This window comes from Heteronotia binoei, chromosome 21, assembly GCF_032191835.1.
Source record: "Heteronotia binoei isolate CCM8104 ecotype False Entrance Well chromosome 21, APGP_CSIRO_Hbin_v1, whole genome shotgun sequence".
Lineage (NCBI taxonomy): Eukaryota > Metazoa > Chordata > Lepidosauria > Squamata > Gekkonidae > Heteronotia > Heteronotia binoei.
This window is the reverse complement of record NC_083243.1, coordinates 160,935,635-160,960,969: the sequence shown is the minus strand read 5'-3', so window position 1 is coordinate 160,960,969 and position 25,335 is coordinate 160,935,635. Positions and strand designations below refer to the sequence as shown.

At 43.4% G+C, this 25,335-nt stretch overlaps 1 protein-coding gene across 1 annotated transcript in view; it reads left to right on the top strand.

Annotated features, from left to right (window-relative positions):
* Nucleotides 1–25,335, top strand: part of EPS8L2 (EPS8 like 2) — a 177,258-nt gene that overhangs the window by 89,512 nt on the left and 62,411 nt on the right. Inside the window, exons 4-6 of the mRNA XM_060262683.1 lie at nucleotides 17,937–18,001; nucleotides 20,559–20,720; nucleotides 24,108–24,257. Of these exons, the coding sequence (XP_060118666.1) occupies nucleotides 17,937–18,001; nucleotides 20,559–20,720; nucleotides 24,108–24,257 (377 nt within the window). The remainder of the gene's footprint in view (nucleotides 1–17,936; nucleotides 18,002–20,558; nucleotides 20,721–24,107; nucleotides 24,258–25,335) is intronic.

The window sequence follows — 25,335 nt, the reverse complement described above, 5'->3', positions numbered from 1 at the left end:
TTTGTGAATACTAGTGTCAAATGTCCACTGGTGCTCTCCTTAGTATTTTAATGTTTACCAAATATTCAAAGCATTTTTGGTTTGTATTTGACATTTGATTACATTTGATTTTTTTTTTACTCATCCCTTGACATTTGAAGGTATTGGCATCTGATATTCTCACAGTTGACCTCTGCCTTATGGTGCCACAAAGTCTAAGGCGATCACATTTTAAATCTTAAGCAAAACATTTCAGTTCCAATTCAGTTTTCAGACTAATTTTTTTTTACATTCAGAATTTGGTGCCATTTCATAGTTCCAACTTTTGAATATCTATTCAGGTCTGATTGTAGCTTTTTTCCTGCCAGGCCTTCCATACCTTTTTGACAGTGGAACAAAAGGCAGAAATGTAGTCTTAGCTTTCCATCGACAAAATACAAAAGTGTCACCCTTTGAATTTTGGTTTGCCAATGCAACTATTAGAAGCTTCGCTGCCCTGTGATAGCTGCTAGAATCCTTACTGGAGATTGTTTGTGCTTTTTGCCCAAATGTTCTGTTCAACACTGCAGGCTAGCTACTACTTTCCTAAACAAATAGCTGTCTTCCACTGTAAACTGTAGGTGGAACTTGACTTTTTCTTGAGGCACGAAAAGGGCTGGCAACAGCCTTCATCTGAAGATAAGAGTGTCCCAGGCTTCTGCATATAGTGCAATAATAACTAACAGCAAATATATTACCTGTGCAACCGGGGGTCGTTTTGTAGAGAGAGAGAAAAAAAGGTGTGCAGGAGCTCAGAAGCATAACCCTGGAGTGTGGCATATGCAAATGAATTATGTTAACAAGAGAATCAAAGAGAAATAAAGTTATAAGTGATGATAATGAGAGAATCAGAGAGAGAGAGAAAGAAAATAGATGGGGCAGGGAGGGGGAGAAGGAATGAAGGAATAGAGAGGAAGGGGGAGGGCAGAGGGGAAACAGAGAGAAAGAAACAAAGAACAGATAGGGAGGGAGGGGAAGAGAGAGAGAAAGAAGATGGGGATGGAGGAAGAGAGAAGGAAGGAATGGAGGGAGGGAGGGAGGGGAAAGAGAGCAGGAAGGAAGGAACCAGCAAGAGGAGTTGGGAACGGGGTCTCCTTGCAGCGGGGAAGTGTCTCCCTATTGTGTACAGACCCCGGCTGGAGGCTTCTGCTGCCAGGAGAATGCTGTGCACAAAGTAGAGAGACCTCCCTGCTGCACACCGACCCCAGCTAGATGCTTCTGTTGCTGGGTGGCTGAAACCATCCAAGAACAGAAGCCAGCCCCAGGATCTGCGCGCAGTGGGAAACTCTCTCCCCGCTGCACGCCAACCCTGGCTGGACTCTGAGGCTTCTGTTGCCAGGCAGCTGAAACCACCCAGGAACAGAAGCCAGCCCTGGAGGAGGAGGTGCGGAGGTTCAGGAGCTGTGCTCTGGTGCGCTTCTGCTGAAACTGAGCCCTGTGTGCAACACTTCATCCCAGTACTGAAGCCACATTAATAGTGGGTATTTGCTCCTTCTTGTTAGCACACTGAAATAGTACTGAATGTATGCAGAGTTTGAATATTTAAAGAAGAAATGCGCAAAAATAGATGGGGTATATAGAAAATAAATGTAGTAGTTGGAAGGTAAGGAAAGAGCTGTCAGTGTTTCTGCAACTGGTGCTGATGACATTCTAGTAGGTTATACAATAACAAAATGTAAAATGAGACAATTAAAAAGGAACAAACATTCGAGCCAAATGTATTCAGTGGCAGAGAAGTGACATACTCTTCGGAGTAGGGCTGAAATGGATTGATTGTCATGTTGCTGTAAATTTCTCTTGGCAGCAGGCTGCCCTTAACTATATCTGAACTGCCTCTCAAATTCTTACAAATTGATGTAGATTATACTCCCCCCCCCCCCCCTTAAACTTCAAATGCTTAAAAATAAGGCATTGTCTTTCCTATGAAGCCATTACATGTGCTACTTAATTTTTTTGTTTTTGAAATCAGAAATTGTGAAGGGCAGCCCTCGCTATTTCAGATCTGATCTCTGAACTATGTTTCTGCCAAGCAGGAGTCAAGCAGCACCTTTAAGACCAACAAAGTTTTATTCAGAGCCTAAGCTTCCGTGTTCTAAAAGCACTTGAAAGCTTACGTTCTGAATAAAACTTTGTTGGTCTTAAACTGGTGAATGGGAATGGGATTGATTACCGCCGCCTACTGAAAGACAATGAAATAGAAACCACAAGGGCTGTTAGTAAATTTCTGGAGAAGTCCATTAAAATCTATGCGGGGCATGTTTCACTATAAATTTTATTAGCTTATTATTCTTAATCTTAGACTGTATATCTTGTCTGTCCTTATTTCATGTTATGTCTGAGCATGCCAATAAAAGGTGTGATGATGATGATGATGATGATATATGGTATATATTTCTATTTTGCTGCCAAAGTAAAGAATAGAAGCCAAAATGAAAAATAAAGGGATCTCTTAACACAGTATTTTTACATGGTTTTTATCCATTTTATCCATTGTATAAATCCAGTTTGCAGCACCTTTCCACTGGAACAACTTATTTACATCTGACACGGTCATTCTTTCTTTCTGTCCATCTTGGGCCTTTAATAGCTGTCTGCTGGACAAAAATGGGCTCATGTTTCCTTGACAAAGAGCTATAGTAATGGGCAAAGCCTTGCCCAGTTTAATGACATTGAGGGTACTGTTAAAAGCATGGAAGAAAAAAACATGCCAGAAAAATGAGGTGGCTGCTCCAAGCACGATCTCTGACTTTTCAGTAAGGTTACCAGCCTCCCATTGGGGGTGGGGTTTCCCCGATTTCAGGGCCTTCAACCCTGGTTAGCAGGGAGAGCCTCGCCCCGAAGAACACCAGCGCACTGCAATGTGCCCAGTGCAATAGTATCACCCAGAAGTGGCATTATCATGCTGGGCACATTGCAGGGGGGAAGCTCTAGCTTTTGGGGGGAAACTCTGATAACTCTGAAGGACTGTAGACTGTCATTGTCTTCAGTCTGAAAAGGTTCCAAAGGACTGCAAACAGCACCCGGCCTATTCCAACGAGATCCCACTGAGTTATTTTCTTTCATTTATAACTTCTTCCATGGAGATTCAGTCAAAATACACAGCTCTGTCAACTCTCATCAATAGTCAAACTCCTTTGACCTGGAGGACATATACTCACTCACTTTCAGCCTCATAAATAAACCTTTATACAATAAGTAGAGTCCTCTTGAAGTGGAAAGTGGGTGAATATATGTCCTCTGGGTCTAAAGAGTTTGACTGAAGACTTCTTATTGGAGGAAAGAGTCAGTTCTAAGGATATTTAAGGACTTGTTACAGGAACGGATCTACATGTTTTTAAGGGGGGGGGGCAAAATTAAAAAATGACGCCCCCTTATGGCCATTCTATCTTATGGTCCCATAGAATACAATGGACTCCATACCCAATTTGGCACACACACCCGTCAGCACCTGGGGCAAGAACTCCCCTCTGTCCCCCCCCCCCAAGATCCAGCCCTGACTTGTTACATATTATTATTGGCCTGTTACTTATAGAGGATGATACTGTCTTGTTCTTTGAATATATTATCCCAAAATGTTGGGTGGGGATTTGTCATTGTAAGTGGTTTAAGTTTTCTAGATCTAGATGCTCAAAATGGAGTCTCAAATCATTTGTATATGATTAAATGAACAGACAGATTGTGATGCATTATAATTGAATAAAAAACATTTTTAATGATAGAATTATTCTGTAACTGCTGGCTATTATATTAGGGGGAGCCTTATTCATAGCATTTGGTCTTTGATGTTTTATGATTCTGTGCTATGTGCCTGTGTTTTGTATTAGTCACTCCATTTTCTCCCTATCACTTACTAGGTTCAATTCAAGGTATGTAGTATAACATACAAGGCTGTTCACGGCCTTGGTCCCTCAAAAATCAGAGGAACTGCCTCTCCCCATATGCTTCTGCACAGGGTCTTCTGCAAGTGTTAGCCTGCAAATGGGCAAAGTCAACAACTGCCCCCTCACGTGCCTTCTCCATTGCGGCCCCCACCCTGTGGAAAGGCCTCCCCAAAGAGGTCAGGAAGGCTCTTGGTCTCCTGGCTTTCCGCAAACAATGCAGAACTAAATTATTCAAGAGGGATTTTTTACACAGAAGGCTGTAGTGTAACAAACCAATTCAGAAAGATACTTGGGTAAAGAGTTAGGGACTGTGGTCTGTACTAAGCTGTATAGTCAGGGCTTTTTTTGTAGAAAAAGCCCAGCAGGAACTTATTTAGATATAAGGCCACACCCCCTGACATCACCAGTGTTTAACACAGGCCTTTTTTGTAGAAAAAAACCAGTAAGGACTCATTTGCATATTAGGCCACACCCGTTGATACAAAGCCAGCCAGAACTGCGTTCCTGTGCATTCCTGCTCAGAAAAAGCCCTGTGTGTAGTTAATACTGTCTCTTGTTGTAAATAGGATCCTAGCCTATAATTTTGCATTGTTTAATATGTCATATTAATACTTATATTTTGTGTAAATTCTGTTTATGTTTGTGGTTGGTTCCAGATTCAATACAAATCCTATTGCATTGTCTACTGAATTCACCACGCTGTTGACTGTATTGACTTAGGTACTCTGTCTAACCCTCCTTGAGTCCTATTGAGAAAGGCAGGCTATAAACAACGTAAAGAAAAACAAATCCTCTGGCAGTGCATTTCACATTTCAATCACTTGCTGAATAAAGGATCTCCATTTTGTCCCTCTTGAATCTACTGCCCATTAATTACATTGAATGCCCTGGAGTTCTAGTATTTTGGGAGAGGGGAAAAAGATCTCTCTTTAAACTCTTTCTACCTCATGTTTAATTTTATAAACCTCTATCATGTCCTCCCTTAGTCATCTCTTTTCTAAACTGAAAAGTCCCAGGCTCTTCAGCCTTTACTCATTAGGCAAGGTGCTCTAACCCCCTAATCATCTTGGTTGTCCTCATCTGTAGTTTTTCCAGCTCTAAAATGTTCTTTTTGAGATACAGTGTCAGTGACCAAAACTCGTATTCCAGATGAACAAGATAAAGGCATTTGTGTTGCCATTGGGTGAAGAAGGTGGCATAGGAATCAACCCTGATTCCTTCATAAACCAATAATTTAAAGAATACCAGAGAGAGAGGGGGGGCAGCTTGCCAGGTGTGTTTTTAGAAGTCTCACTTGATTGTCAACTGAAGATAGCATCTCACGGTAACAAAGTCACATTGTTCCAGCCCTATCTCATTTGAAAAGAAAAAAATGTCCTCAAAATAATATATATTTTTCTCCTCTTGCCTTTAGCATTTTTCCACTTTATATATTGAACACTGATTATGAGATGAGTATCACAGCTCAGATGATTGGTGAATTTTCCACAACCCTGCATAGCTGGTCATGATTATTAGCAAAATGACAATATAAATTCTCTAGAAGGGGTGAAACCCACCCGTTTATAAGGGCAGGGCAAAAGAAGTATGACAATATGTTTTGGCAAGCTGCTCTCCACTGGAGTAGGAATATCCAGTTTTGGTGTTAAGCCAGACCTCAGCAGAATGGAAATAAATATGAGTGGGTGCATGACAAACACATGAGTGAGAGACAGGTTGGTTCTGAATGCAAACATTGTTGTAACTTCTAATAATGAGCCTATTAAAGACTGAATCAGGCTGCCACTTAGTAAAATTGATTTTCCATGTTAGTTACAACCCACAATAAGCACATTAATAAAACACAAAAAGCATAGCAATTATATTAGATGGTAGCAATGATCAAGTCATAGCAAACTCTTGCCATATCATATCATAAGAATATAAACCCATGGTATGTTTTCACTTTGAGAATTAATTACGATAAATGAGGCAGAAGAGGAGTAAGCAAGTGTGCTACTTGTCAGAAATTGTCTCAGTTACAATGCAATGAATGTGCCTGCTGCCATATTCTACCAGAAACAAGATTAGGGTTGCCAGGTCTGTGTTGGAAAATACCTGGGTACTTTGTGGGGGGAGGTGGATCTGGGATAGGGTGGGGTTTGGGGAGGGAAGGGGCCTCAGCTTGATACAATGCCATGGAGCCCACCCTTCAAAGCAGCCATTTTCTACAGGGGAGCTGATCTCTGCCCGCTGGAGATCAGTTGTAAAAGCAGGAGCTCTCCAGGCCCCACCTGGCGGCTGGCAGTCCTATAAACCAGGGGTGGCCAACGGTAGCTCTCCAGATGTTTTTTTACCTACAACTCCCATCAGCCCCGGCCATCAGCCATGGCTGGGGCTGATGGGAGTTGTAGGCAAAAAACATCTGTAGAGCTACCATTGGCCACCCCTGCTATAAACTACACAAGACAATCCTAAAGGGAGCTGGGGGTGGAAAGTACTGTTAGGTCACAACCAACTTATGGCAACCCCTGGTGGGGTTTTCAGGGCAAGAGATGTTCAGAAGTGGTTTGCCATTGCCTGCCTCTGTGTAGCGACCTGGACTTGCTTGGTGGTGTCCCATCCAAATACTAACCTCCAGCTGACCCTGCTTCACTTCTGAGATTTTTACAAGATCAGGCTAGTCTGGACCATCCAGGTCAGGGCAGGTAGAGTTACACCCTCCTAAACTCGTTGACTTCAGATCTGTTTAGGAAAGTGGATTAAGTGCTTGGAAAATGTGATATTACTACAGTGAAAGCTCTATGATGAAGGCTATGCACAAAATATGGATTGCACTGTTCTTTTAAGAGAAATCATCCATTGTCAGCTCACTTTCAAGCCTCTGTCTTTTGTCTGATTCTTTTCCTGAGACATCTGATCTTCCTTTCTATGTTCACGGTGTTCCAGCATAAAGAGCAAATTTCATTATTAGCGTGTTCTAAAATTGTACTTCCTGTGACTAAGCAGGCAGGAACATTACCTCATGCATCTGACTGGTTTCCAGTTCAAGACCAGAGCTTTCTGCCCATGAAAGTATATCTACCAATTTATGAAAAACAATCTGAAAGAACATTTTCCCGTCTATCCCTGCCATCTTCTTTTTTAAAATTCATAATTAGAGTAAAGCTAAGAAAGGCAGGATGTTCCTCTGCACTCAGATTACTTTCCTGAATGATGTTGAAAACCATGTTTAAATGAAGCGAATTGTAGGCTTAATTTTTTATTATGCTATAAATTCTAATCTAGAAACCTCCCACTTGCTAGCTACTTTGCCACATTTTTGTGTGACTCTGTTTAAAATATCTGAGTGTCTAGCATCTTATATTTAGCAAAGCTAAATTATTTCAGCTACCTAAAGAAGTAAGCAATCTTGCAAAATGTTTTGATGTGATCTGCAAATCCAGCTTTTTGAGTGTTGAATTGCCAATAACACTGTTTAGAAAACGTTAATGACCAAAGCAAAAGGAATATTGCAAGAACAGCTTCCCAGGACAGGTGGGAGAAAGAGTGGCCTTAAAAACCTTGTCTTGCATTCAGAGTGAGAATGTTGGCAAGTCTTCTCAATATTATGTTATGGATTCCAAGGAGTCAGATTTGTTTTGCAGTTTATCCTCATAATGACTGCTACTGACAGGGCTGGACCTCGACTATATGGCACCCTAGGCAAGGCTAACTACTTACCCCCCCCCCATTGAAAACCAATTCTATCCTATAGTTTAAAACCCCTTCTCTAGGATCGCGCTGCAGCAGGGGCCCAATCTCTTCATTCTGTCATATGAGCCCATAGGTTAGAATGGAGTCCATTCTATCCTAAGGGGCCCATTGGATAGAATGGAGAGATTGGGCTGCCATTGTAGCTCGACTCCAGAGGAGGTGTTGCCCTGCCAGCCTGTACCTCTCAGAGATTCTGAGAGGCATGGAGGGGAGAGATCTTTGTTCTGCTTTTGTACCCCAGGGTGCAAAAGCAGGAAGAAAGCCTTGCCGCCTGCGCCTCTTGGAGACTCTGAAAGGCACATGGGTAATCTTTTTCCTGCTTTTGAACCTCAGGGTGCAAAAGAAAGCCCCGTTGGTCTGGGAATCCAATTCTGCACTCCCAAACAGCGGCACCACAGGCCTAAGTTGCCTAGTGGGAAGTCTGGCCCTATTGATCCTAAAGCAGGATTATTCTAGTTAAGCTGTAGTGCTTTCCTACAAGAAACAACATCTGTAAATCACACCTGAAAACACACACACACACAAATAGGAAAAGGAAAATAATTGTACAGTGAAGAACTATAGATGCGGTAATGAGAAATGACAATTTCCTGAATAATGTATTGTTTTTAAGTAGGCAAAACTTCTTAGAAACACATTTCTTCTTTGGCCACTGTCCCACACTTGTTGCAAGCAACAAACTTTAACAAATGTTTTATGTGTACTACTGCGTAGCTCGCAGCACAGATCTCAAAACAATTTAACAGTCAACTTCCCACAAAACAATAACTAGGATCCATGTAGAACCAACCCATCTGAATGAGCAACAGCACTATCTATTGGTAAGGGATGTTATATAACCACTACACGTACTATATGATCATCACAGAATGTATACTAAAATTATCAGGATTTTCCTTTTAAATGCTACAGCTTCTTCTCTGTGACATGATTCTTGCAGATTCCTGGATCTCCTGTATTATAGCACATATATCCCCACCCTACTTTGAATTTGGTTATTTTAAAACTTCTTTAAAATATACCAGCTTCACTTCCATATACCTTATTTCCCTGTACTCTGTATAGCATATTGTAGAATAGATAGCTTAAAGTTTAAACTGGAACACTGCAGTCTCTGCTGACTAGTAAATGGCAATAGTGCCATAGGAACTGAAAGAGAACAAAACATTTAATGAAAGATCCCTTGAGAGGGCTGGTTGATTCCTTTTGGAGAAAGCCCCTTCAACAACCATCCTCACATTTCATGCATTTGCTAGAACTTCTCATCTTCTCAGGTATTTTCCATATAATTCCCTTCTCCACAATCACATTATTGTATTTCCGGCAGGGCCGTAGCCAGGATTTGGAAGGTTGGGGGGGGGGCTCTAAATTTTTCAGGGGGCATTCAGCAGCCCCACCCTATAGCCTTCCCTCCCACTCCCTTTAATTAAAACTGCCATACACAATTTGGGTGATGGGGAAGGGAGGGCAGCAGCTACTAGAGCACCACTGAAATAACTCCTGGAGTTAAAGGGGGCCCCACATGCTATCGGAGTACAGGTGAAGGGAGGGCAGCGGGGATGAGAGTAGCAAGGAGGGAAGAAAAGATTCTTCTCTTCCCTTCCTGCCACTCTCGTCGCTGCTGCCCTCCCTTCCCCATCACCCAAATCCTGCGTGGCGTGGGCGGCAGAAGCAGCCCCCAGTCTCCCGCATGCCAATTAAAGTGTCCACAGATCAGCTGATCTGCGGGCCCTTTAACTGGAAGGCAGGACTGCTTCTGCCTGGCCAGCCCGCATACTATTTGAGTGGTGGGGAAGGGAGGACCGCCACTCAAATAGGGCACAGGTCCAGAGTGGACAGCTATGATTGCTTCTGCTGCCGCCTGGCCCGTGTGCTATTTGAGTGGCGGGGAAGGGAGGGAAACTGACAAGTGTTTGTCCTTAGCTTTAAGGGGTGGGGGATTCCCCCACCCCTTAAAGCCAAGGAAAAACTGTGATCCCCCTTTCCAGCGCCGGCTGAACTCGGTGCACGCTGCAGAGGAAAACTGACAAGTGTTTTTCCTTGACTTTAAGGGGTGGGGAGAGCTCCCCCACCCCTTAAAGCCAAGGGGAAATGGCAATTCCCCTCTCCAGTGCCTACCGAGCACTGTGGAGGGGATGTACTGAGTGCCTGGTGTGATAATGTCACCTCTTGGTAATGTCATCATGCTGTGTGCTGCAGCTCGCACACACACATTCTTTTTAAATTTTATTAGTTTTAATTAGAAAAGAAAAAGCATAAAAAGGGGAGGGAGGGAGGGAATACACAGAATAGGAAGATGAGGGAAAAAAAGAAAAATACAAATACATCAATTTTAAATCTACCTCCAAATAAGATATCCAATTCAATCTACCTGCAAATATAAAACTCTCCATATATTTTGCCATCTTTATCTTCCATTTTAAAACGTTTTCACCAAACTATTATTTACAATACAAGTCTAAACATTTCTTCTTCCACACATATAAATCTGCATAAGTCGGAGCAGTCTCAACACAAAGCTTACTACTTTGGCTTAAACTTTAAAAAAACAAAACCCAAAAAACAAAACCCAAAGTGATTTAAAAGATTGGCCCTATCCTCATTAACAGAAACACGAAAAATTTATATCTTTATCCTTAAGAGAAAAAAACCCTCAAACAAAAAGAATACAACCTGGTATTACATCTATTTCAATATCAACAGTTTCTCCTGAGAAGCATTATTATTACAGAAACAATAGCAATTTACATAACATCTGTATTGTCTACCTTTTTAACAATTAGTCATCTCTTGTTTCCCTATTAAGCTAGGAAAAACACCTTTTAAGATCCAAAGGTAAAAATCTCCAACCTGTTCTTATTAATCTTTACCAACCCAGCTTTCTAAAATAAAAACATTTTAGGAAATGCTTCTTACTGGAAAAAAAATTTCCTCCTGAGTTATAGCTTAACTTATAAAATTACCCATATTTATAACAAACATAGAGACTAACATCGTTGTCTATTAAAAACAAGTTCAGCAATTTGTGAAGAAATTACGTTATCTGCCTTCTTAAAACTTAATCTAAAACAAACTATTTTACATAAAATTCTTTTCAAAAAACTTTTTAGCCCTTTAACTTTTAAGTCCATCTTATTTTAAGCAAAACAGTTTATTATAATCCAGAAACAAACAAAAACAAAGGTCGTTTTCGCACTCACCTCCAGCTGGCGCGACCCCCCTCTTCACCGCGCAGGATCTGTGCGGATTTCCCACTAAATGCCGCGGAGCAGCCTTTTGCGCCGGAAACTCCCGTCGCAAAAGCCTTTTGCGCCGGAAACTGCTTTTTGGAGGTTTACGTTTGAGCGGCTTTTGCGCTGGGAGTTTCCGGCGCAAAAGGCTGCTCCGCGGCATTTAGTGGGAAATCCGCGCAGATCCTGCGCGGTGAAGAGGGGGGTCGCGCCGGCTGGAGGTGAGTGCGAAAACGGCCAAAGAACACAACCCCCCCCCAAAAAAACCCCCATTTTACTTAGCCTTCTGATTTCACATATCCAACTTCCCTACAAGGTCCATGTCCAGCTACCCACTGAGGAAAGTCTACTTCAGGAGAGTCTTCTTTCTGAAAGATTTTCACATCATGATTTTCTGGTTGGAATGCATCTTCTCACTTCTTGATGCAGTCATCCTTCTCGAAGCAGATAAGGAGAATTCAACAGCCTTTGTTCTTCTCCTCCTAGCTTGAGTCAGCCTCCATTTCTGGTCCTCTTTTTTTTTGAATACGCCACAAGCTTCCATTTTAATTCTCTTTTGATGATTTCCCAACAGCTAAATCTCCCATTTCAAATCCACAGATATCACCAGGTTCTCATTAGCACTTTGCTCATGTAGATTTGAGGTTTCACTAGCTTTCAGCAAAAAAGCTGCCACTTGTTTCTGAATCAAATCAACCAATAAACCAAGATCTTGCTTCAAAGATTTTAAATTGCTTAAAATGTCTATTTTGTAAGAAATTTCACTTAGCAAAGCCATTTTTCTCTGTCAGCAAACTCAGTCCATTAATCCTGCTTACAAAAGAACTCAAAGTCCCAGACAGCCCATCCTTCTCAGTCTCTTCCAACTGTAGTTGTAAATGTTAACGTATAAGTTTCACATCAGACAGCAAAGAAAAAATCCTTCTAACAGATATCTAATTTTGTTCAGACTGTATTGCAGCCAAATAATAGTCTCTTTGAGAAATATTCAATTATAATCAGGTTCGATTTAAATGTCCATATTCCAATTGATTCAAATTGCTTCCAGTGTTTAAAGATGTTTTTTGACTTTTCACGGCCTCATTCACAGGGAGATTAGAGATAATGATCTCGTCCCCTTCTTTTTGAACTGTAAAATCATTAGCATCTGAAAAAGACCCTTGGCAGTTAAAAACAAGACTTACTTGCATTGCAGATTTGTCATGCTTGAGATAGAGGGGTGATAGATGATAAGTTTGTTAGAGAAAAGAAAAGCAAACAGTCGAGTGTTCGTCTCTTGTTGCCGTATTAGCAATCGCGACGGAGGGAGCTTCAGAGCACACAAAAGAAACAGGAGCAACAGCCATTGCGCCCCCGTTCCCATGTGAAAGCCCCATGCCCAAGATACCCCACCAGAGTCTCTTTGGGGGTGTCAGATCAGTGACACCCCTCCCCCTGACCAGTCAGGGGGAATCGCGAGCGGGAGCGCTCACGAATCCACCTACTAGCAAGACAACATAGCCCGGAAGCTCTACAAAAGAATTTATTGGGGGGGGGGGGGCTGGGGTTCTGCCTCTGGTGGCAGAACCCCATGGGCTGGGGCTGGTGGTGGGGGAGGGCCTGCCTTTTCTTCCCTGGCACTCAAATAGTGCAGGATGACGGGCAGCAGAAGCAGTCCCAGCCTTCCTCTCCAGTTAAAGGACCCATGGATCAGTTGATCGGTGGGTGCTTTAACTGGCCAGCGGGAGGCTGGGGGCTGCTTCTGCCACCCACCCCCGCACAGGATTTGGGTGACGGGGAAGGGAGGACAGCAGGAAGGAGACCCTGGGGGCTGGTGGGGGGCCCAAAGTTAGGGGGCCTCACCCAGAAGTTGGGGGCTGTGCACCCACAGGGCCCCTCGTAGCTATGGGCCTGATTTCCAGACTCTTTCGGTGTAATGCACTATTCCTGGTCTTATGCTACTCTGAACAACTCCTCTCCCCCTCTGGCTGAATTCTCTTCTTCTGTCTTTTTGACCATGTCCTCCAGATGACTGGTGGTGAGTTTCAGTCTATGCTGCCCCCTGCCAAGTCTACATAGAAACTGCCATGGTCTGAGCAAGCCAGAGAAGTTGTCTATTTTCTCTGATGTCAGAATGATATCTAATTTCCTCCAGGACTCTCTTCTGATGCTTCTAACTGTGCACAATAAGCCTAGCTGTGCTAATGGGAAACTGCCATCTGGACAGGGAAGTGTCCATTGTCCATGGCATCTTCCCAGATCACTGACATTTCCTCCTTCTGTTGCTTTAGTCTCCCCGCCCCCAAACTCTGTTGGCAGATCAAGCACCATTCTGGCATATTTCTAGCAATTGCTTTGGATGCTAATCTTTGCTTCTGTCTGCTGCCACTTTCACTTCAATATGTGGGCCATTCTAGTGCATAAATAAGTTCTTAATCCCCAAACAATGAGACCCAGAGTGCTATTTTAGATGATTCATGACTGGAGTGCTCCCAGTTTTTTAAACTTTTTTTTTTTTAAATAGTCCCTACCCCTAAAGTTGCATCACAGATTGCTTCGGAAAATGTGCCTTGATTTTAGAAGTGATTTGCGTGGCCACATAGGGTGGCCGGGGGTCTTCTTTGGTAGAGGGCAGCCTTCTTTTTTTGAGCCTGTCTTTTGAAATTGTCCAGGCTCTAGACCAGACAGAACTGGTATTACCATGAGCAGAATTTCTGTTTTATAGTGACTGTGTGTCAGTTTGCATCTCTTAATGTAAATAAGTATGTGTGAGTTTTGTTCACATGTGCTTGCCCCCATTTTTGGTCATCCATAGATGTTTATATTACATAGGGAGTTGATATGAAAGCCTAAAACCCCCATGAGCATGCAAAACTACTCGTGTAGTTCTTTGGTTCTTGAGCTAAATAGGTGGTTTAAACTGGGATTGAATTGGCGGAACCTAACAATTTAGGCTTAACTTTTTTGCGTGTGGAAGAAGTTTGCTGTTATATAGAAACAAGTGGGAACCATCAAGAAGCTGGTGGGAGTGGTCATCCCCACCCCCATCTTTGCTTCCTCCCATCTTTCCCTACTTCTCTTACACTATTTCTCCATTCTACCACCTCTTTTCTTACTCTCTATGCCTGTCACTTCCTCTCTCTTTCTGCCTCCCCACCTAATCACTCTCTCTTTCTGCCTCCATCACTTTCCCAGCCACCTGCCTGCTTCCCCCTCCCCATAAAGCAGCAGTGGTGGCAGCAATTCTCCAGGAACCACAATGGATCTCCCAACTACACAGATCAGTTCCCTTAAGGGTTGCAGCTCCAGGTTGGGAAATTCTTGGAGATTTGAGAGTGGAGCCTTGGAAGAGTTGGTTTTAGGATGAAAGCAAAAAAGTTAAGCCTAAATTGTTAGGTTCCGCCAATTCAATCCCAGGGTATAATGCTTAGATTCCCCATTCCAAAGCAGCCATTTTATCCAGAGGAACTGATCTCTTAAGTCTGGAGATCAGTTGTAATTCTGGGTGATCTCCAGCCCCCATCTGGAGGCTGGCAATGCAAGTTACCCTGGAGGAAATGGTTGCTTTAGAGGGAGGAGTCTATGATATTACACTTGTCTGAGGTGCCGCCTCTCCTCAAACTCCACCACCCCCAGGCTGCACCTCTCAAATCTCCAGGAATTTCCATATCTGGAGTTGGCAACCCTATCTCCTCCCCACCCAGCAATCAACTTACCTTTATTTGTCCCTCTGACTTCAGTTTTCCATCCTCTTTCCCCTTGTAGCCTCTACTGAGAAAAACTATGGTCTTTCTCCACAGTGGGGACCAAAGCAGCTTACACATTGGGCGTTTTCGCACTCACCTTCAGCCGGCGCGACCCCCCTCTTCACCGCGCAGGATCTGCGCAGATTTCACACTAAACGCCGCGGAGCAGCCGGAAGAGCCGGAAACTCCCGGCGCTTTTGCGGCGCAAACAGAAACCGCCAAAAAGCAGTTTCCGTTTGCGCCGCTTTTGCGCCGGGAGTTTCCGGCTCTTCCGGCTGCTCCGCGGCGTTTAGTGTGAAATCTGCGCAGATCCTGCGCGGTGAAGAGGGGGGTCGCGCCAGCTGAAGGTGAGTGCGAAAACGCCCAATATGATGTAAATAACTGGCCTACTTGTATCGGCTCCTGTCAGTTTGAGGCCATGTGTTCATATTTTCTTTTTACATTTGTTTCATGAGAAATATTTTAATCACCTGTCACTCTGCTCAACCTGCCAAAAGTATTGCTGTGGAACTGTACAAGGAGGTATTGCACTGTGTGTGGAATATTTGCTTTTAAGAATGAATCTACAGCTGTGCACAGTGTAGTTTTCAGAGATTTGACAATCATATGAATACAGATACCAGCCTCAAGGTGGGGCATGGAATCGCCCAGGATAATAGCTGATCAGGCGGCAGAGATCAGTTCCCCTGCAGGGAATTGCAGCTTCAGAGGGCAGACACTATGAAATTACATCCTACCCAGGAACCACCCCCAAATCTCCAGGAATTTCTTGAGCTGTAGATTTGGCAGTCAAGTTGGCAGCCGTAGATTTGAAAGTCATTGTTGCTTGCAGCATGGCAGCCCTAAAAGTAACTTTTAGAAATGTTGGTGGTGGTGAAAATTGCTGCCAAGTTGCAACCAACTGATGGACTTACTGACTTGCCTGCCTCTGCATAACAACCCTGGACTTCCTTGGTGGCTTTCCATCCAAATACTAACCAAGTCCTGCTTAGCTTCTGTGATCTGATGAGGATGGGCTAGCCAGGCCAACCAGGTCAAGGCATAGTAATATTACTATTTATTTTATTTTTATTTATTTTAGTTGGCTTAAAAAAACTAGTAGGATGGATTTGGGGAGGGACGGTGGCTCAGTGGTCGAGCATCTGCTTGGGAAGCAGAAGGTCCCAGGTTCAATCCCCAGCATCTCCAACTAAAAAGGGTCCAGGCAAATAGGTGCGAAAAACCTCAGCTTGAGACCCTGGAGAGCCGCTGCCAGTCTGAGAAGACAATACTGACTTTGATGGACCAAGAGAGGTCTGATTCAGTAGAAGGCAGCTTCATATGTTCATATATGTTTTTGTTACTACCCTGAATGCCTATCTATGGTAGCCATGTTTGTTTCTAAAATGCTTACATATCTTCATCCTCTACACATCATGAACCCAGGGCTGTTTACAACAGCGAATACATACAATTTTAAGACTTCAGACTATAAAACTGAGCAGTGTAAGAAGAGGAAAGCAATACAGTAACATTTAATTGAAAGCTCAACAGAGTCTCTTTACACAGTTTATGAAAGGCAGAAAACAATGGTACAGCCTAGACATCCAGCAACATCCCCACAACCAGGGCTTTTTTTGTAGCAGGAACTCCTTTGTATATTCGGCCACATACCCCTGATGTAGCCAGTCCTTCTGGAGCTTACAGTAGGCCCTGTACTAAAAGCCCTGTAAGCTCTTGGAGGATTGGCTACATCAGGGAGGTGTGGCCTAATATGCAAAGGAGTTCCTGCTACAAAAAAAGCCTTGCCCACAGCTATCCATGGAAAAGCCCTGACATGGACTCCCACAGTTTTCATTCGCCTATAAAGAAGGATGGAAAGCAAGAATTGGAATAAAGATAATTAACTGGCGTATAGGCTCATAAAAGGAGAAACGGTCTTTCAGGTATATGGGTCCTAGGCCTTTTGTCAGGGAACACTTTATTATTGCAACCAACAGAGCCCCCAGATTTTATCAGCTGTAGGGGACAAGGATCCAGCTTGCAGGTGGTCATTTTCACGTCCCCAAGAATCCTGTTTACATCTGTCTGGAGGATCAATCTGAATTTATCCATCACAATATGACTAGATGGAGCTACCACCTCTTGCTGCCTGATCTGCATTCAGGCTTGCATTCAGATTTCCAGTGCAATCCTTGAGTTCACTTCAGTGGATTTAGACCAGTATAACTGTTTGAAGTTTTAAACTTCACTGTTTGTCTGCAAAGAATCTTGCAAAAATGTCAGCTTATCACCAAATCCCTGTAAACAGTTGACTCAATTTTAGGAGTCATCAAATTGTGCACAGACCTAAATGTGATTCAGCAGATGCAAGGACTTGGATCCAGCATAGCATTTCCTGGAAGGATTTCTTCCTTCAGAGTGTGACTCTTCCCTCCAGCTGCAGCCTAAAATGTCCCCTGAAATGCTGATGCTGGGGAAGGATCAGTATTTCTGGGTACATATATCTCAGGATGGGAGAAGTGAACAAGTTGCATTCCACTGGCAGAAATCCTTCTGCCCATGGAAAGTCTATGCTGTATCTAAGCCAAAGGTAACAGAGGAAGCCTCTCTGTTCACCACTATCACCTCATAGGTTTCTCAATGAGTTCTATGGCATGGTCCATCTGATCAACATGAGCTTTCTGCCAGCAGTGCTTTAGATGCTTAGGTTTTGTTGTTACCTCTTATTTCAGGAATTTTAAAGAGTTACTGTCCAGATTCTCAGAATCTCCAATCCAAAATAGATTCCATCTGGAGCCAGTCTCCTGAGCCAGACCAGTTAATCTATATCTAGTCTGTTCTTTGCAACTGTCCCCAGCTTCATGGCCCAAAGGTGTGCTGCAAGTAACCAAGAAAGTGGTTATTGTCACGGTCATCTGGTCAAAATGCTTTGCAGACAGGTATTCACTGGTACATTTGCCAGCTTGTCAGGGGCAATCACCCCAGACTTTCTTGTAAGAAGTATACCCAAAAGTACTCAAATGCCCTCCTTAGAGCTCTCATTTGTGTTGCAGTCTGGAGAAAAGCGAGGAACAGCAGGATTCTCTTCTGAACAAGAGTGAAGACTGCTGCTGTTAGCAGCCATGCATGAGTTACTCTGAGTCTTCTTATAAGACTGAACTAGATGTTCCCAACCATGACTTTCTAACATCTGCTACTTGAGATCCTTCAACTGATACGAAGGATGGAATTAGGGATATTTGGCATACAAAGCATGTGTTCTACCAGGTGCTTGCTGAGATAATATCACATTTTACCCTTACTGTGCCAGTTAACTGCCATAAAAACTAAGCCTTGTCTTCTTTCCTGTTTTTTTTTTTTGACAGAGCAAAGGAAGAAATACTCCAACTCCAACATCATTATGCATGAAACATCACAGTACCATGTACAGGTGAGTTAGAAACACTTATACAAATGAGCAACAAATACATCAATTAGAAATACTGTTGCTGACACACCATTTACATAAGACCTTTGTTACATCTTAAAAGAAGGTAAAGGTAGTCCCCTGTGCAAGCGCCAGTCGTTTGCGACTCTGGGGTGACACCGCATCACAACGTTTTCACAGGCAGACTTTTTACTGGGTGGTTTGCCATTGCCTTCCCCAGTCATCTACACTTTCTCCCCAGCGAGCTGGGTACTCATTTTACCGATCTCGGAAGGATGGAAGGCTGAGTGAACCTTGAGCCAGCTTTCTGAACCCAGCTTCCGCCAGGATCGAACTCAGGTAGTGAGCAGAGAGCTCGACAGCAGTACTGCAGCTTTACCACTCTGCACCACAGGGCTGCTACATTGTTCCGTCTGGTAGTATCTTTATAATCATGCTGCCTGGGACAACCCATAATATGTTGGTGATGGTGATAATGTTTCTTGATCATTGTACCTTCTTTGTCCTCTTAATGTCTCCCAAGATTTTTATTTTTAGAGTATATAGTTTTGGGTGGTTTTTTTTCTTTCTGGATTTGAGGGTTATTTTACCTCAAAAAGTTGTATATATATCCCTTCAACTGGATTCCAGAAAAATGGACAGGCATTTTCTTTGGAACAGCAAAATAGCCCAGTTAATGTTGCTTCCCAGAGTCCTGCCTTTCCCTCTGTTCCATTGCTTCCAGACAATGCTTTAGAAAGTCACTCCATCTAATGGGACTTTGTCACAGAATCTCTCTGCAACCCTTCTCCGTCTGCATCCTCCACTGACTTCATCTTAAACCAATCCGTAGTTTTTACATCCTGTTGTTGGAATGGGAAAATGAGGGACTAAAGTAGAATGCTGACATTTGGGAAAGAAAGGGCAGAAGGCCTTTCTGTATATTCAGAAAAATTGTGTAGTACAACCTTAACAGCCTTGATCTGTAAGAGTGTTGTGTGAACAAGAGAATTGCATATTTTCTCATACTTAATATGCAGGACAGAATGGCTTCATTTCTAGGAATGCTTGATCCTGGCTTCTTGGTCTTTAGAAACCAAACACTAGGTATGTCCTCTACGAACAAGTAATGATTGCAGTTGCACCCCTCGAGAGAAGACTTTACTCCCTGCAGCAGCTAGAGTACAGTATGATCTCTCCTAATTAAGATAGTTCATCTGTGAGCTAATAGTTCCCCTTGAACTTTGATCAAAATAAAGCGATAGCTGTGGGACTGGCAGCTCACCTAGTTTCATGAGTGGGTCACTCTTGTACATTGTTCTCACATTACAGGCATGCAAACAACCTTTCATTACTACACAGCATTCATTTTAGGTCTTACACTTTCTGGAAGGCAAGAATATGATTTTTGCTTTTAGGTTTTTTATTTTAACAATAGAAATAAAAAAGAGTATCCGTCTCTATTGTGCTCCAGTGGCCTTGAAGCATGCTACAAGGAGGTGTGTGTGATGCTCACTAGTCTTAGACTTTCTTGGACTTCCCTGAGATGAATCCCCAGAAAAGAGTATAAAAGGTCTAAAGACTAATATAGAAATCACTGCTCTGTGCAGTGGATACCATGGTAATTATAATGGGAAGCAAACATGCTCTGTTACATTTGCTTCATGCTTCCCTCTGCTGGCTTCTAAAACCACAGAAGGAGCCATTGCATGATTTTTTACTGAGCCAAGGAAAAACAGCTGCTTCAGACTGATAGTATCAGCAAGCAGAAACAAGTTAGGGAAAAATACACTTTGAATCACTGGCTGGAAAGGCATAGAACTACTACCTGCGGAATGTTTTCCCTTCCGCTTATATGTCTATCTCTTTGCTGTGCCATGCACTGCTGCTTGTTCACAATGTTATTCTCATTCCGAACTATACAAGAGCAGTCCATTCATGCAAGCCATGAGATGCAGAGATCATGATAGGTTGTAACTGCTGAATGTTTTCTGTACTGGGGAACACGTTAGGGCTGAGCAGGAAAACAGCAAGTATAGTCATGCCTGGCTGGCTTTCTACTGCCTGAAGACAGCTATATTTCCAGCTCTGGCCTCAATGCAAACGTGCATTTCTGAGTTTTGTACTGGGCCATTTTAGATATTACATTTTTAGGTGAGTACCTGAGTATTTCAAAGTATACACCTAAAAAGTGGACTGTGTGAATGAAACCAATATATACTAATCAGAGCCAGTGTTGCCAAATGTGCATTCAGTGACAAATAAATGAAAATAAATGAAAGCCTCATACAATGTTAGCTGTTTGCATGTAGTGATGAAACAAAAAAAAAAATCACAGGAGAGCTTAGGAAAATGAAACATATTTCTCTGCTATGTATGCACTGCTTCAAAAGAAATTTGGTTACATAATTACGCGAATATATTCTAGTGCTGCTCTTTTCCGAATCTACCATACAGGCAGGTGCAACATGAGTGTGATTGCTTGAAACAAGTCACACAAATTAAGTTGGTGTATGGCCTCCTCCTCCTCCTTCTGGTGGTTGTTGTTGTCATTATCCCACTGTGTGTTTCCCCATTCCAGCACTTAGCAACCTTCATCATGGACAAAAGCGAGGCCATTGTAACGGTGGATGATGCCATTAGGAAACTCAAGCAACTTAACTCCAAAGAGAAGATCTGGGCACAAGAGATGCTGTTGCAAGTGAACGACAAGTCCATTCGACTGCTGGACTGCGAAACCCAGGTTAGCAGCAAGCAGTGTTCCCTCTAAGCTGAGTTAGCATGAGCTAGCTCACAGATTTTTAGCCTCCAACTTGCGCATTTTTGTCTTAGCTCAGGAAAAATGGCCCCAGAGCACACTAATTTATGCAGTAGCTCACAACTTTAATGCCAGTAGCTCACAAAGTAGAATTTTTGCTCACAAGACTCTGCAGCTTAGAGGGAACATTGGCAGCAAGCCTCTTCCTTTAGGTGGAGATAGGTGGCTACTGAATGCATGCAAACTTTTAATTCCATTACTACCTGCTTCAGGCCCGATGCTGGGGTTTCCATAGGGTTGCCAAGTCCAATTCAAGAAATATCTGGGGACTTTGGGGGTGGAGCTAGAAGACTTTGGAAGTGGAGCCAGGAGACATTGGGGCGGAGCCAGGAACAAGGGTGTGACAAGCATAATTGAACTCCAAGAAAGTTCTGGCCATCACATTTAAAGGGACAGCACACCTTTTTAAATGTCTTCCTTCCGTAGGAAATAATGAAGGATAGGGGCACCTTCTTTTGGGGCTCATAAAATTGGACCCCCTGGACCAATCGTTTTGAAACTTGGGGGTTACTTTAGGGGGAGGCACTAGATACTATGCTGAAAATTTGGTGCCTCTACATCAAAAAACAGCTTCCCCAGAGCCCCCAAAACCTCCAGATCAATTCCCCATTATCCCCTATGAGAATCGATCTCCACATAGGGAATAATGAAGTGCTCAGCAGACGTTTCCCTCCCCCCCCCCATTTCTGGCAACCCTGAAGTGAGGGATTGGCCTCTCTACTCACGAGTTGCTGCCAACTTCTTCAAAGTAACACAGACACACCATCCCAAGAGGAAGCCTTTCAATCGGAGACTGAAGCCTCTGGAGGTGGAAAGGCACATGGTCCTCTGGGGGTGCGGCTTCCCCCCGCCAACTGGGGGCGGAAAGGAGCCTGGGAAAGCTAAAGAACCCCTGCTGGGACCTGGGGATTGGCAAGCTTAGGTTTCCAGCGCCCTGGGCCGAAATCTGCTCCCCGCCCCCTCATGTCATCAGGCCATGCTTTGAAGCAGGAGAGAGCCGAGAATGGGTGAGACTGCGCACGCTGCGCATGGCCTGATGACATGAGGGGGCGGGAGGCAGATTTCAGCCTGGGGCACTGGAAACCCCAGCACTGGGCCTAACAGCAGGTAGCTTTGAAATGGGAGCAGGCCGGGCACCCCCCTGACCTCGCAGAGGCTTGCAAAGCCTTGGCAAGGGTGGGAGGTCAGCAGGCACTCGCTCCCCACCCCCAACCTCACTGAAGCCTTGACGAGGTTGAAGACAGCAGGCACACTCAGAGCCGCCAGCTCTGAGTGCATTCGCTGCCACGCTGCCTCCCCCGACTTTGTCGAAGCCGGGGTGTGTGGCAGCGGTGAGGACAGGGAGCTTTGACGAGGTCAGAGGGGCAAGGATTTGCAAGCCTCTGCAAGGTCAGGAAGTTAGCAGCACCAGACACAGTGGGAGAGGGGGGCCTCTTGGCACCCCTAGGCCTGTGGTGCCCCTAGGCAGCTGCCTAGTTGGCCTACTCCCACGCACCAGCCCTGCCTGCTGTTTCCCAGTTAGCTGAATAATTACAACAGGTTTCTGCATGGGAGAGAAGGTGGATGGAATGGATGCTAAAAGTAACCACAACAAAGGCAGAAGTTCTGACTGATTTCACTGTGTACATGAAGAACAGTCCCTGTTTAATTTGTGTGCGTGCATTAATGGAGAAGGGCTGATCTAATCAAACCACCAAGTAAAAATTAGTCATTAATGGAAACACACTATTCTCTGCAAGAAGCATTTTGTGCCTGTCAGGAAAACTTACTTGCATTAACACCAAGAGACTTTGACCAGATTTGTAGTCTGGCTGTAATATATTTTGTTTGAAGGATTTTAATGATAATCACAAGATATATAACAACAGAAAAGACCAGAAACCCACAGGGATATGAGGAAAGAAAAGGCTTAGAGAAGAAGCAATAATATAATATAGAACTTCTGTTAAGGTAAGATGAAAATATGGAGGTGGGGAGGAACAGAAGTCATGCCCATCCCTGGAGAGGCAGGAATGAATCACATGTATAATCAGATCCTCACCCAGCATGTAAAGCTTTTGCAGATCGGATATTTCTCCTATTGGACAATATGTTTGTCTGTCAAAACAGTTCCAAAACAGTCTTTAAAACAGTTTTAGAGTTATATCAGAGAGAGAAGGTAGTGCAAGAAGGCTTTGATTCCCTCTTTGCTTCCTCCTTTCCATTTTCTTCTACCAAAAAATGCCCCAAAAGTATATTTGTGTCAGCCAGTTTCTTTCTGCCTCTATGAGAATCAAAATACACATTAACTCCACATTGTTCCCCCACCCCAAAAACAAAAAGCACTGAAGCAGAATAAAAAGGCCTTAAATGGGATTTGGGCTGTGATGCTAGCAGAAGCAAGGTGGTTCATTTCTTCTGCCAAAGTTATATCCTCTTAGGGTTGCCAAATCTTACCTGGCTTCTGGTGGAGGGAATCTTCTCATGGAAATGATGTCATCAAGCTGGACATGACTAGCAATTTGGGTAAAAACTCTATGATGCCATAGAGTTTTTATCCAAATTGCTACAGTGTCCCCCGCACGACGTATCCAATGTGATGACATCACTCAGAAGTGATGTCATCATGCTGGGAACATTTGGCATGACAAAGCTCCCTGGGGGCAGGGGAACCCCCATCCCCAGTGGGAGGCTGGGAAGCCTACTTCCTCTTTCAAAGTCACCCCTCCGCAAAGCTGCGATACTATGGAGAACGATATTTTCATTGTACCAACCTGTCTTTCTTCTCCACCCTACAGTAAATAGCAACTTCAGGGGGCTATTTTTGGTAAGGAAAACAGAATAATCAATGTCACAGCTAGGGTGGCCAGGTCTGGGTTGGAAAGTTCCTGGAGATTTTGGAGGTGGAACCTGTGGTGGGTGGAGTTTGGGGCAAGGGGAACCTCAGTGAAATATAATGCCATACAGTCTATCTTCTAAAGCAGGGGAACTGATTTCTGTCATCTGGAGATCAATTGTAATAATGGGAGATCTCCAGCCACCACCTGGAGACTGGCAACCCTAGCACAGTCCCCATACAGTTCAGGGCTCTACACAGGTTTTAGTCTGAAGAAAAATGTTGGATATCTGATTGCACCTACTCCACAAAAAAGGGTGATTTGGCCTTCAAACTAGTGTAACTTGTGGTGGATTTAGAATAAAATGGAGGAACCAAATGGCATTGTATTTCTTGTCTACTGTCTGAAGCAATTAGGATGAATAAATAGCCATCTGTTACTAAAACCCAGTTTTGAACATTGGTGCCATGACATCCTCTCTTATGGTATGTTTCAGGAAGAGTTAGAGGACTTCCTTCTGCCAACAGTCCAGCTCTGCCAAACTGTGCTGAATCAGATGCGCTACCCCTCCATACTCCTGTTGGTGTGTCAAGACTCAGAGCAGCACAAGCCTGACATCCACTTCTTTAACTGTGATGAAGTAGAGGTAAACTGAGAGGGCCTAATCTTTGCTGATGAAGAAAACAAGAGGATTTAGCTGCATTGGATTGGGCATTAAAAATGTCAGCATGATGTGGGAGCATGCAACACCATATCTACACCAGGAAGACCCAGGTTCAAATTATCTACACTGCACTATGAAGCTGGATAGGTGATCTTTGGCCAGTTACTCCCTCAGTCTTACCTATCTCACAGTTATCATGAGGGTAAAATGGAGGGAGGGAGATATATGAGCTTTAACTCTGCCATCACTTATTTGATTGTTACTTCCAATGTATTTGCAGCTGTGGAATTTCTGCTGCACATGTGAAGGATAATTTCTTTCTCAGTCACAGCCCTTTCTTTGATGAAGGGAAGCTGAGCCCACCTACCCAGGACCGTCTTAACAGTATTATGGGCCCCAGGCAAAGCAGTGTACTGGGCCCCTACGACAACTACTCACAGGAATAAATATGTAAATGGCTGATAAAATTAAATCTATACTTATTTTATTGGCTCTTCCAGCAAAATCAGTGTTGAAACATTAAAAACATGCTGTGCAGCAACAGCTAATCAACATGATAAACATTTGAACAATACACGAGGCTTGAAAAACACCATAATACTCAGTAAGCCGTACAGACTAGATGTCACAGTATGAAATTAATACAAATTTCTTATTATAACAAGCATTTGCGGCATTTCTTAGCAGAAAATTGCTTTATTATTAGCTTGAAGTCAATGGTCTTCAGGATGTCATTTTCCATGTACCTGAGTGAAAGCCAGTTCAAACGATGCTGCCCCATTGTACTACAAAGCTATTTTTTTATAAGTTTCAGTCTTGAAAAAGAACGTTCTTCTGTATAGTTGGTCACCATCATGCACATGAATACTCTGAGTGCAGTTTCAACATTCGGGAAAACAGATTTCAAATTGTCGGAAATTATTTTTCTGTACAATGCAGGGGAGTCTCACAATTTTCATCAAGAGCCACGTAGTGCTTGAGATGCTCACATTCATTTAAAAGGTCATCATAATTAAGGTCTTTGTGATACATATTAGCCAGATGTTCACACTTTTTCTTC